The sequence below is a fragment of the Salvia miltiorrhiza genome, chromosome 6 (genome assembly GCF_028751815.1).
Source record: "Salvia miltiorrhiza cultivar Shanhuang (shh) chromosome 6, IMPLAD_Smil_shh, whole genome shotgun sequence".
In the NCBI taxonomy this organism is placed as follows: Eukaryota; Viridiplantae; Streptophyta; class Magnoliopsida; order Lamiales; family Lamiaceae; genus Salvia; species Salvia miltiorrhiza.
The window spans coordinates 38,609,471-38,623,230 of NC_080392.1; the positions used below are offsets into that span (position 1 = coordinate 38,609,471).

Sequence of the window (13,760 nt, forward strand, 5' to 3'; positions counted from 1 at the left end):
TCCGACTTTTGCACAGCTGCACATGTCATAATATTAGAATGTATTTTCATTTTTTAAGTCCTGCGCCATATATTTTAAATTTATAAGACAAAAATAAGAATTGCAAAAGGAAAATCAATAATGTCACAAAATGATTCACGTAGTTGACATAAATCAATAATGTCAAAAAATTATTCGCGTACATGATGACATTTGAGGGTGTGTTCTCTTTCATCGAGTAGCTCCCTTTTCCTCCTTTTCATGGCAATTCTTGATAATATTATTCAGAACTTTCCACCTTAAAAAACATGAATTTAAAAAAAAAAAAAAAAAAAAAAAAAAAAAAAAACCCCACTAGAACGAAATGTAACTTTTCCCTAATTTTGATATCCCTCCTTTATGAATTTCGCAACCAATAATAACGCACCCTTACAAGAAAATACATACTATTCTTTAGCCTATAAAATAAGGAAAATCTATGGCCCAACTGCAACTGTTATTGAAAGGTCATATGCTAAACCTCCCATCTACAGCAAATCCTATGAATCTCCAGCAAAAAACCTCAACATATTGAATATGTTCATATACAACAATTTCTCCTTAAAGATGCCGACAGCCGCTACCTCGATGTGCATGTAGTATCAGGACCTAGATCCGGAGAGGAAGTCGAGATTACTCGCAGCGAGGGCTGCTACCATAACTGCACACCTAGTCGAAACTAGGCCGATTTGGAAGTGCAGAGAGCATAGCCAGATATGAGAGAACTCAAGGCGAGGGCAACGAAGGCGAGGAAAGACATGGAAACAGAAGCAGTTGCTAAATCTGGAAACTGGTCCTTCCCCCAGTTCAGTTGCCAGTCATCGATCCGGATGGCGGCCGACGACGAGGCCGATATGAGAAGATAAGCAATCATCTGCCATCAACAAACTATGGTCATTTTCTATTATCAAATTTCCATCTGATATATCATTCATCGGAATATTTTTCAATAAGCAAAAACCAAAAGGAAGAACAGAAAAGTATGCATGCAAGTTTCTTGATTTGTGAATAACAAAACTAAAAGCAGAAGCTGCTGAATAAAGGGAACGTTAAAGCGATAAAAATCAACCATAGATGCCGGATATCCTCGCATCTTCCACATACGATTACTGTTTGGGGTGGGTCAAGATTCAGATCCAAACACTAGCAAAATTTCAAATAAGTGTTGCTAGATATGAGCTTGGATCTGGATACATTATACATATACTGTCCGACAGATTTTGACCTCATCAAACGGTCTCACACAAGTTTTTGTGTTTCTTAATTGGGTTTTTGAGCAACCATTTTACTGTCTTCTTGTTATATAGTTTGTGGCGCATATTAATCTCAGATAGTACGCACGACTTAACCTGGAATCTATATAGCCTGGTCAACAGTTTATAATGAATTGAGATCAAGAACTGAAATCACTAGATCTGAGAAATCAAGAATTGAAATCATTATCAGCACATGAGATACAGCGTCCAAGCACGTAAATAAAAGCGACTAAAGAAAGACAAGAATAGTGGTGGATGGATGGATTCTATTTTTTCTCCTTTACCATTCTGCTTTTCTCAAGCTATGACCTATGAGATTCCTACTTTACTCGAAAAAGAAGAAATCTCTCTCTCTCTCTCTCTCTCTCTAGAGACGATAATTCTTCAACATGTACAGTGAGGTGGCAAGAGACGAGTGGGAGGAAGAAAAGAGCATAATGCAAGCAAAAAAAGTTGCTCAACAAACGGATAAACTCTTAGTGATTCCCTTTCATCATGGCTTATCCAGTTATCCTAAGGAGCAAGACGACAACGAGGTCCACGAAACCAAAGAAATCACTCTATTTTAGGCAAGAGCTACAAACGAACTATATTAGAGAGCAACTGTGTAGATACAAGTATCAAACTGGGTAGATAAAAGTACAAATTTGAAACCCTTCAGCATCACTAATCATCACACAGCAAGAAAAACGCAATTCTTGTGTGACTCTCTCTCAACATTACCATCACGACTACTCACTTTCTGTGCTGTTTTCTTGGTCAATGCAACGAAACAACACAAAGAAAAGTAATATCTAATTGAGCAAGTCATTACTCATTAATAAGGAAGCATATAAGGAATCCACCACAAAAACACATTTCTCATGCAAGTGTTCATTCAGCGGAATACTTGATTTCTCAAATCACACATAATACACACTAAAGACTTGCCTGATCAGCTGCAAAGTTGAGGTAGTGCCGGAGTTTCTGTTGATGATGTGCCGTATACTTTCCGGTGGCCAAATTATACGACATATCCAACGCCTGAGCTCCGGAATACACAAATCCAATCACATTCACAGACATACAGTACCTGCCAAATCCCGATTTCAGATTCAAAACTACAAACTCCGAAGAATTCAAATTCCAAACAGTCTCATGTGTGCTACACATGATCACTCTAAATCTTTATACACAAATATATACGCGATGGTTTGGATAATGTAGTTCACTGGACGTAGCATTCAGAAAGCTGATTAAAGCTTACTGGTTTCGGGAACACATCTCCATTCGAATTTCAATTGATCACTGATCTACTCCATAAAAATGCCTACTAAGTTAATGGGGGAAAAACAAATTCTACCACTTGAAATGTTGTCTTTCTAAACTTCATCGCGAAACTTTTTCATGTTATATTTGCAACCACAGCTTTGCATGAATGTCGATTATTAAGGTCTTTTTCATAATTACAAGAATGATACAAGAAGAGTATATAATCGAGCTCAAAAATAGAGGTTAAGTGGATCTAAAATTTTAGTCAATAAATCACAATCAAATTAGTAGAATCATTTACATGCATATTTTATTCTTCTCCTGAAATTTAAATCAGTGATCAGTCCTAAAAGAGAAAGATGATATAAATAATTCGAGTTTGATGTATGTATATTTTATGCAGACAACACAAACTCAGGAGTATATATTTTGTTGCAAAAATTCACCGAAAATTTAGATGGCAAAGTCCAAATTCAACAACTTTATATCTCCACAATTTTTATTTTATTTTTTTATACCTGAATTCTTTGTAACGATCAAATGAATCGAGAGCCCATCCCTGATTTCTATCAGCTGCCATCACTGCAAATGAAACCAAGCAAAACAGCAATCCAAAAACCCTAAACCCCAACGCAGCTTTCCTCACCATCTTCTCTCTCTCAGGTCTCCTCAATATAGACAGCGACGGACTAACCCTCCGACGCCTAATTCCGCCGCCACCGCCGGCCACCTCGGGGGTCGGATCCGCCTTCGGCTCCTCCAGCACCGCTCTATTCACCACCGCCGTAGGCTCCTCCACCACAACCACATCCTCCATAGGCCCCTTGTACACATCCTTCCTCACCACCACCGCCGGCGGCCAAGGTTCCTCATTCCTACGGCCGTGATCGAAGGTGATGTACTCGGATTCGAGTGAGGAACGCGCCGGCGGCCGATTCCTCTCGTGCTCTGGCGAGGAGCCGCGGCTGTGGTTGATCGTGATGTGCTCGGAGCCGGCCGAGGACCGCGCCGGCGAATTTCCTGCCGGCGGCGAGAGCGAGATGTGGTCCTCGCTGTTGTGCTTGGAGTGAAGCGGCGACGAATAGGAGTCCGCCGGAGAAGATAGGGAGATGTGGTCTCCGCTGTTGTTGCGCTTGGAGTGGGGCGGAGAGGGGGCGTGGTTTGCAGATTTTAGCGGCGGAGGTGGAGCTGCTTCAGTTTCAGGTGGCGGCGGGTGATTATTTTGATTTTCCATAAAAAGGGAATTTCAAATTTCCGAGATTTTAGCGTCGGTTGATTTTAATAAAAAAAATGAAATTGGTTTTCGCAGCTGCTATTTTTCAATCTTTTTATTTCTGGAGCTGGTTTCTGTGTTTGGGAGTTTTGGAAGGAGTGAGATTGTGAGAGTGAGTTTTTCTTTATTTACTTTATTATTATTATTTTTGTGTCTATATTGTTTTTTTAGGGACCAATTTGTCACAGGTTTTCGAATTTGGATGTTTGTTTTAGGACTGTATTGCAAAAGTCGTTTCCTCCCAAAATAAATAAATTTAGAAACAAAAGTTGACGGTAATGAAAAGTATGTGGGGGCCGCCTAATCTAACGGAGCTAGATAAGGTGTCCAACAATCCTCTCACGCTGTTTCAAAAAATAAAATAAAAAAACAATCCTCACGCAATTTATTCGTAGGAGTATGTCTCTTTTATTATTTTAATACTAGTATTTATAAAAAAAATATTCCCTCTGTCCCGACTTTTGGTATCCAATTGAGAACGGCACGTGTTTTAATAAAGTGATTGATGTGTGTAAGTGGAATAAGAGTTCCACATTTTATGTGAGAGTTAAAATAATTAAAGTGGAGTAAGAGTCTCACCTACTTCTACCAAAAATAGAAATTGATACTAAAATATGGGACGGCCAAAAAAGAAAAGTTGGATACTAAAAGCTGTGACGGAGAGAGTATAAATTTACAATATAATGATCTCTACACATCAAGTAATTAATTTTAATAATTACCTATTAATTATAAATTAAATGTTAAATAAATTAATTAATTAATTAAACTCTATTTACACATGAGTCCTATAATATTTGTAAAATTAAATTTATACACAATAAATTGAAATCGAACAAAAAATAGATTTGGGACATGAATCCGACACAGAAGGTGAGATAGAAAATTCCAAATGCCAATAACAATAGAAATGGGGAAGAAAACGAGAAACATTCAAAATGTTTACATAAATATAATATTTTTTTTTTTGAGGTGGGTTTACATAAATATAAATTAGTTTGCTAGTTCCTTGCTATATAGTGATCGACATGATTTTGATCACTTATTATTTTCTTAGTCCTTTTCTATGTGAACTCAAAACTGCAGTCAACCATAAAACATTCATATCCAAATAATTTAATCTTTCAAAAGAGATTGATACATAAAACTTTTCATGATACAACTAAACTTATACGAAATTCCTACCCTCTCGCGAAGAACTTTTGCGCTTCATAATATTGATCTAAAACTATGTTATGCAGAGGATGAAGAGGTTCTACCAGATTGGAATAAGGCCCCATTACATCTTTAGACAGAGGTGGAGAATCTGCATCTCTTTTGTTGCAGTGTTGGCAGACGGAAAGTCCGCTGAGAACGTAGCACGTATGATAGTGATCTCTCCGCTTCCCCGGCTTGTCTCTGAAACCTGCCTCCTCCTGCACAAACCATATTCACAAAATGAAAAAACCATTTCCAGAAAACTGATTATTTATCGGTTCGTTTTTTGTTTCTTCTATCGGGTGCCATATTTGGTGTAGTATATATAATATGATCAGAAATGGAGCTTCGACTCATTTAGCCCTTGTAAGTAGGAGACATCATATCCACTGAAGAAACATGAAGCCAAAGCTGAGAGTGTCTCATTTCCCAAATGATGGTTGCATTTGTATGATAATGATATTCTGTTATAGCTATGTTTTGTTAACAAATTGTTTTCGTGCTTTAAGGCGTGTTGTCAACCAGACAACTATCGACATTGTACAGGTTTGAAGACTACCTGCGTGCAGAGAAGAATGTACTGCTGCAACGTCATGCCATTGAAAAGAGGTTTCATGCCTATGGGTCTTTTGATAAAATCGTAACCATTATTCAACCCCGTTGCAGCAGAAGTACTAAGGCTTCCTGTATCAATGGGAATGAAGATTGTCACAGACAGAAAGAGTAGGGTCTACCCAGTTAAAAGCACGAGAAGTATATAAAAGGAAAGAAAACCCTGCTGGATTTCGAAAACATGTCATTTATGGAAAATAAACACAAAATTAGTCTGCATTCAAGCTTCTGAGTACCTCCTTTCATGGGTTCAGAGATGTCTACTGGCGGAGATGACCCCTCGGATACTTCTTCTCCATCTGGGTCTGAAGACTCTTCGCCACTTTCTGTGCTGCAGTCGAGCTCAAAGGTATTTGGCAGGCCCAGTTGTTTATTTATCGCTAGATGTAGCCTTTGAATTATTGCAGCCACTGCACCCTGTTTAGATTACGTATCAATTGCTGTATAACGTTTATAACATTGCTTGGATATCAGCTTATCAATTGCTGTATAACGTTTATAACATTGCTTGGATATCAGCTTATCATATTATGTGCATGGTGTTCGATCAAATCTAAATTACTCTGAATCTTCACTTACCTGCCAAAAAGAGTAGCATCCATCAACCAACTTATTTGTTCTGCCTTGAAATCCACCTTCTATTCCTTGCCTGAACACCACCCAGTTCTGAAATATGATTGATAAAAAAGATCACTTGCACTTTAAGCTAATAATAATTAGTCAAAGATAGCGGGGAAAATTCCAACCAATACTCAGGTCACTATGATGCATAATCCAAGTCAAACCTTTGATGTATTCAGTTTTCTGTTTCCTTGTATGCTGAGATTTACTATCCTTTGAAGGCTAATTTACTAAAGTTTTCTGTTTCCTTGTATGCTTAGCTTAAAATTCTGTAAAAAACTGGTTCTTTCTTTTTTCAAATATTAATCAAGTATTTTAATTTTAATTGATCATGAAAGTTACATTAATTTCAAATATAACTTGCATGATCAATTTAGACATGCTTTATCAGATTTATATTAATAAATACAAATTCAGACACTAGGAGGGTTTCCATGCCCATCCTAGATGAGAAAAAGAAACTCACAAGCAATCCAGGCAAGTCCAAACGATCGGCCTCATTGATCAAAACCATTGCAGCCAAACCACAAAATGCATACCTGCGTGAACGAGCATGATCAGGCCGAGAGAGCTTCATTTGTTAATAAGCACTCAAAAACAGAGCTTCCATATACTATCCTAGAACTGAATGAGTATGAATCATTTAGTGAGAAAGGTACTTACCCACCATGAGCTTCTGAGCCAGGTTCACCAGCAATACCACCTTCATAAGTCTGGCAACTATAAGAGGTAGCAACGTGTATATCTTCAGTAAATCAATAATACCACAGAAACAAATCGTTTTTGTGACTGAATATCGCAAGAAAGGTGAATAGGGATAAGGTGAGGGAACATAACAAGTAAACAAGCAAAGCGAACCTTACGATGTAATCTCCTACATTTTGTATCAGCCTATCATCCAAAATGTTAAGAACACTGGCCACCTAAATAAGACAACAAACAGAATATGAGAAAATAACTTAAATGAATAAGAATTAATCAATCAAGCCTTGGTGAAAATGCTTAATTATTCTCAATAATGTAACAACAGCAAACAAAAGGAATCCCAACTAGCCCATCGGCTAGGCATAATTTGATTAGGATCTAAGCCCCACAGTGTCAGAAGTAATGAAGTACAGGACCCAATAACTATGAAAACAAGCTAATCACCGAACACCATGATACTATCAAAACTATGCTGGAAATGTTTCTATTGAAGTGTAAAGACTTGTTAAAATGACTAGTTTATTAGCTCCCATCTCTGCTTTAATGCTTACCTACACACAATAAAAAGTACTAACATGTAAAGTTAAATTTGCACTATTCAAACTTACATTTCCGAAAATATATAAACAGAGCAGAAAGATACCAATAGCATACATACTGATAGAGATGCTATTGGCAATAATGTCTCATATTTAACAAAAGCTACTAAAAGTCTTAAAGATTGTTCAAGTGACTGAGCAATTCAGCTGTAATTATCAAGAGTAATTTCAACTTACAGATATTGCAGTGTAGCAAGCGCGGACATCTACTTCTCCACCATCGTGCATCCTGATAGAAATTTCTTTTAGATGGTTCGTTTTTTGGACGCATAAACAGAGACATGACACATGATGCAAGGAATTACTATAAGTTAGACGGAGTGAACTTTTGTACTCATAAATAGTACATGATGCAGTTGCCGAGAAGGATACAAATGCATCTGACACTGATCAGCAAGTACAACGCATACCAAAGCTCTATCCTAACCTCTGGATATGGACCTACATAAAATATGAATACACTCTTTTCCATTTAAAGGAACTACTATCAAGAAGCACTCAGAGGAACACTCTGCAGTACCTGAAGCCACCGCTTGCATCTTTCATTCGCAGCAAAAAGGCATACAGCTTTTCTCTGCAAATAAAAAATTATTTAAATGTAAAAACAATGGACATGGTACACAATGAAGAGTCCAAAAACAAAACCGGTTGACCACCTATTTATCGATGATAGAGATTTCTGACCGCCCACAGTAATAAGTGCATTAACAGCTGCATAAGTTGTTGCAAGATGAGGCATCTGACAGTAGTAAGAAACAATGAATTAGTAACATATCAATAAGAATTTTGGAAACAATGGAAGCAATGAATTTCATTTCATCCTTTCCTTTACCTAAGCTGCGGGCCTACCCTACTTTAGAAGATACTAGGCTACTAGCCTGTCTTAAAAATAAAAACTCAAAACATGAGATATCCTACCTGACCTGGTCCACCACCATATCCACCATCTCGGTCCTGTCAGTGACATTAGGCCAAATCAGAATCAGAAAAGTTTGGCTGCCCATCTAAGAAAATTACTACAATATTAAACAAAATCGGTCGTAGAACTTTCTGAAGTTATGGTTTACAACCTGGAACCACCAGCACCTATCTAAACAAACCAGGCAATACCTATAGTACAAGAAATTTCCAAATTTTAAATATGCACTGAAATAAATGAGGAAATTCTGAGCTACTAGAATAGACTGGGGGAAACACGACAGAGTCAGGAGAAAAGCATGTATCCTCAAGGCAATTAGACTAAAAGCCCAAGCCACACTTGTCATGCAGATTGAGATTCTATTTCTGTCTGCAGTTCGGCACTTCCATTGCAATGGGGCTTTCGTTTCTGACAGGAGAAAAATCATAACTTTACTTCAAAATCCTTCCCATTTAATCAAAATGCCCAAATTGTTGTCTCGTTAGTTAAACTATTCTAGTGCATATTATGTGCTGAAATAAGAGGGTATCCAGAACTAGAGATTGAGAAGTCAGCCATAATCCATTTACTGTTGTTCCACAATACAAGAACAAGTTGCTACTCTGACAAATATCCCTAATGCATATAGCAAATTATAGCTGAATTTAACTGGATGCTCATGCCTAAAGTAAGCTAAGTTCCTTTCACAGTCAAAGCAAGTTGATACTAGCAAACATAAGGATCCTGAAAATCAATACTGAATCGAATCAAATCTAACCTGACACCTGCTAAGAAAATCAATAAAGCCATTTTCCAATTCGTCGTCGATGCAATCCCCCAACAAAGCAATCGATTGTATGATCCAATAGCAAAGCCAGGGTCGACTACATATCAGAAAATCAAAACTTTAGAATACTATATATACTTCACATTCAAAACTGCTCAAAATCTAAAACGTTGCATAACTAACTACACAATCAACAATAAAACGTTCATAATCACAATTTATTGCTGCAAATCACTTTCTACAGCCTAAATAAACCAATGGTCATAGTTTCCATATGCAGTCTTAGATTTATTTCAAGTGAACAACGAACATAATTATCTCCAACCACTCAAACATAACACTAAAAACAATTTAAAAAACAGAACTACAAAATCCGAAAATATCTGGACTAATAGATGAAAAAAGAGCGTACTTGGCATCCAAAACATAAAAGTTAGGGCCGAGCTGCTTCAGACTTTTGGTAAGATACTCGATATGATTCTCGCGCCGAACCTCGAAGCTACACATCACATGTCAAAACACACACGAAATCAGATAGAATTTACCAGTAAGGAGCTTCAGAGATTGAATTTGATCAATAAATTGATTTTTTCGAGACAGAAACCCTAGTTGTAGTGAGTAGTAGGGAACTCACTTTACGGATTGAGCATGGGGAGGAAGGCGATAGACAATGTCGTAAATTCGGAAACATTGATTCTGTACCATCCATTGATCTTCCTGCGATTTGGTTCCCGTCATATTCTCCCTCGCCATCGCCGCCGGTGGCCACGGTGCTCTGCGGCGGCTTTGCTGCTCCGACTGCTGCAAGTGTTCGATTTTGGCTTTAGCACGACCCGGAAGGTTTAGCGCTTTTTCCTGAACGCTATTAATATGATCATAACTCATACAAATATAAAATATTTGTGTAAAAGTTTTCTTTTTAATAAATAATAAAAAAAAATGGTTAATTGCATGAAAATATCTGACCTTTTTCTAAAATCTGGTTTTTTGACAATCTTTTTAATTGTAGCAAAATTTTCAACCAGCTTTCAATTTATTGCAATGTCCGTTCGGGGAAAACTTTCGGCCAAATAAAATCTGAGTTGACATTTTTAATGTCAACGTGGCATCAGAAATGCCAAACCACACCCCTCTCCCCCTCTCACGTCACCCCACGTCGCCATCTCTCTCTCTCTTCCCCCTCCTCCCACGGCACCTTCTCTCTCTCTCTCTCTCTCTCTCTCTCTCTCTCTCTCTCTCTCTTCCCCATCCCCATCTCTCTGTCGACTCTCACCCTCTCTCTCACTTCCTCCAGATCTGCCACAACCGCCACACCATCGGCTCTCTCACCTCCGTCGGACGCTTCCCCTTCCCCCATCTCCCACCGAGAGAAAAAGAAATCGAGCGGCGGCAACGAGTTCGCCTCAGCCAAAAGATCCCCTCTCTCTCACTTCCTCCACCGCCCTTACTGCGTACACTCCGCCGTTGGAAAACCTCGCGCGTTGGAGGTCCCAGAAAAGGTCGGTCCTCGCTCGCCGGCAATAGAGGATGGGGGAAGGGGAAGCGAGCAGACGGAGGTCCCAGAAAGGGGATCTAGGGTTTCGTAGGAGGAATGGGGATGAAGTCTGCGGTGGTTTTGGGTTGTTTGTCATTGAGTCAGAGAGAGAGAGAGGCCGAGAGAGAAAAGCAGCGGAGGTTGGCTTCACCCGACCACTGTAGTCGCCGGATTTTAGATTGCAGCGGTGAGAGAGGTTGTGTCTGGACGAGGAGTGTGTGCTGTGAGATGGTGAGATGTGGAGAGAGATGAAGCGAAGGAAGATGGTGGCGGTGGTTGCTTCCGCCGAAAAGGTGGGGTGCTTTGGCATTTTTTATGGTGGCGGTGGTTGCTGCCGCGGAGAGAGATAGAGGAAGATAGAGAGAGAGAGAGAGAGAGAGAGAGAGAGAGAGAAGGTGACGTGGGATGAGGAGGGGGAAGAGAGGGAGAGGGCGACGTGGGAGGGGGAGGGGTGTGATTTGGCATTTCTGATGCCACGTTGGCATTCCGGCTGCCAACTCAGATTTAATTTGGCCGGAAATTTTCCCCGGACGGATATTGCAATAAATTGAAAGCTCGTTGAAATTTTTGCTACAATTAAAAAGATTGTCAAAAAACCAAAATTTGAAAAAAGGTCAGGTATTTTGATGCAATTAACCCTAAAAAATCCAAATGAACGTTGTGTAACTAAAAATCAATAAAAAGAAAACCATTTCTTAATCATTTAGTTTATATTAATTACTTAATTAATTTCTTGTAGTTATGAGTTTATGACACATTTCAAGATTAATTAATACTCTCACCTTTTTTTATAAATTAGAAGGAAATAACTTTAAATCGCGCGACGGAGGACTCGAACCCAATACTTACCTCAGGTCTTAGGAACACACACATTTTTTTTTTTTGATAAATTGACAATATTAAATAAAAAAAGTTCGAACCCCTCATGTCTTAGGAACGCACACACAATTTTTATTTTATTTTTTGATAAATTAACAGTATTAAATAAAGAAATTTAAAGATCGCGTTCACAATTTTTTTTCTGATAAATTAACAGTATTAAGTAAAGAAATTTAAAGGTCGCGCTCGAACCCAATACTTACCTCAGGTTTTAGGAACACATACATAATTTTTTTTTTTTTGATAAATTAACAATATTAAATAAAGAAATTTAAAAGTGGCATCACATGAAATTCGAACCCAAGACCTTTGACTTTAGGCATTAATCATTTACCGCTTGACCAACACACGCACACAAACACACACACAATTTTTTGTCCTATTATGAGTGGCTCACTGCTCACTCTCACACCTTTTACAAAATTACTAGTACCTTTTACTATCATTTATAAAATAAATCACTTATAATGAATGATCTAAAATAAAAAATGAGTCGCTGCTAATAGATTGGAGAGAGTAGGGGTGGTAAAACGGTTCCGGTTAATCGGTTTTAACCGTAACCGAACCGAAAAAATCGGTTTCGGTTAACCGATAACCGGTTTTTACCGGTTCGATTCAGTTATCGGTTAGTGTGTTCATCACTAATCGGTTAATCGGTTTAACCGGTCGATTAACCGGTTAAACCGATTAACCGGTTTATTTTATATTAAATTAATTAATTTATATTTTAATATTTTAATTTAAATAATACATTAATATTTAAAGTATCTATGAGTTTTTTTGGTTCTAAATTTTCATAAATTATTAATTGGTGCAGTGGATAAGACCTTATTCTTTATTTCAAAGGTCAAGAGTTCAAATCTTATTGCACACATTCTACAAATTTGATTTTTTTAAAATAAAAACCGGTTAATTCGGTTAACCGGTTAACTGATTAACCGAATTAACCGGTTAAATTCGGACAAATTGAGAAATCGTGGATTAATCGGTTTGACCGATTAACCGGTCCGGACTGGTTCGGTTATCGGTTAGGGAAATGGCCCTTAACCAGTTCCGGTTAACCGGTAAACCGATTCGGTTAAAACCGATTCACCAGCCCTAGGAGAGAGTATATATACTGCAAAACTCTAAAATTTGTTACAGTTTTTATCCAACAAATTTGAATGATTTACTCAATTTTTTACTCCACAAAAATACTATATACAAACACTTGTGTCATGTTATCCATTGACATATCAAATGTATTCAGATCCACGTCCAAATTCACATTAAGTAGTGTAATTATAATCATTTACTCCAAATGTATTCAGATCCACGTCCAAATTCACATTAAGTAGTGTAATTATAATCAATTACTCATTTCGTCTCACGTATCTGGACACATTTTTTTTTTTAATTTATTCTATTTATAATGACATTTTTAGAAAAAAAATATGTAGTTTCTACTTTTTTTACATACATAAAATAAGTTAATCCTACTCACTTTAAATTCTTTTTTTTTTAGGGAAAGAGCGCATATATTAAGACAAGTCGGAAAGAGCAATATCCGAAAGCCAAGGAGGGAATCCCGACTTCCAGATCATTACATCAGTAGAAGAAAAAGCAAAACGAGCCAACGCGTGCGCCGCTCTATTAGCTGTACGCCGGGCATGAAAAAAGTCGAGAACAACATGCTCCCGGGCGTGAGAAAAAACATCCCATAAGTCATCGCAAAGGGAGTCCGAGCCGTGATGAGAATCATGGACAGAGTGAATGGCAAGCAACGAGTCAGAGAAGAGCATCACTGGGCCAAGATCATTTGCCAAGCAGAACCCAATAGCGATCATCATCGCATGCAGCTCGCCAAGAAGAACAGTAGCCGTGTGACCGATTTGTTGACAGCCGGCCGCCACAATCTGGCCAGCGGAGTCTCTGAAAATGAAGCCTACTCCAATCTTCTGCCCGTCATCCTGAAAAGCCACATCCACGTCGAGCCGGAGAACCTCCGGGGGTGGAGGGAACCAGCACTCAGCCCCCTCTTTCGGCAGAGCTTGCTCCTCAACAAGAACACGTTCTCTAGCTTTCTGGAATTCATGGAGCATCACCTCACCAGAGCTCAACGAAAAACCAACAAGCTGATCCTTGTCACCA

The 13,760-nt window shown here is 38.3% G+C and overlaps 2 protein-coding genes across 2 annotated transcripts; both read right to left on the reverse strand.

Moving 5' to 3' along the window:
• Positions 1–334: 334 nt before the first annotated feature.
• LOC130989417 (CASP-like protein 4A1) lies at positions 335–4,012 on the reverse strand. The gene is made up of 3 exons (XM_057913417.1): positions 3,044–4,012; positions 2,205–2,346; positions 335–892 (listed from the first exon to the last, which is right to left on the reverse strand). The coding sequence occupies exons 1-3, from the start codon at positions 3,757–3,759 to the stop codon at positions 698–700; spliced, it is 1,053 nt and encodes a 350-aa protein (XP_057769400.1). The 5' UTR covers positions 3,760–4,012; the 3' UTR covers positions 335–697.
• Positions 4,013–4,879: 867 nt separating this feature from the next.
• Positions 4,880–10,094, reverse strand: LOC130989402 (protein farnesyltransferase subunit beta). The gene is made up of 14 exons (XM_057913385.1): positions 9,852–10,094; positions 9,630–9,716; positions 9,209–9,314; positions 8,451–8,486; positions 8,189–8,271; positions 8,053–8,106; positions 7,710–7,761; positions 7,087–7,151; positions 6,892–6,948; positions 6,695–6,767; positions 6,187–6,273; positions 5,844–6,024; positions 5,555–5,679; positions 4,880–5,213 (listed from the first exon to the last, which is right to left on the reverse strand). Exons 1-14 carry the CDS (start codon positions 9,968–9,970, stop codon positions 4,980–4,982), a joined length of 1,359 nt encoding a protein of 452 aa, XP_057769368.1. The 5' UTR covers positions 9,971–10,094; the 3' UTR covers positions 4,880–4,979.
• Positions 10,095–13,760: the final 3,666 nt, after the last annotated feature.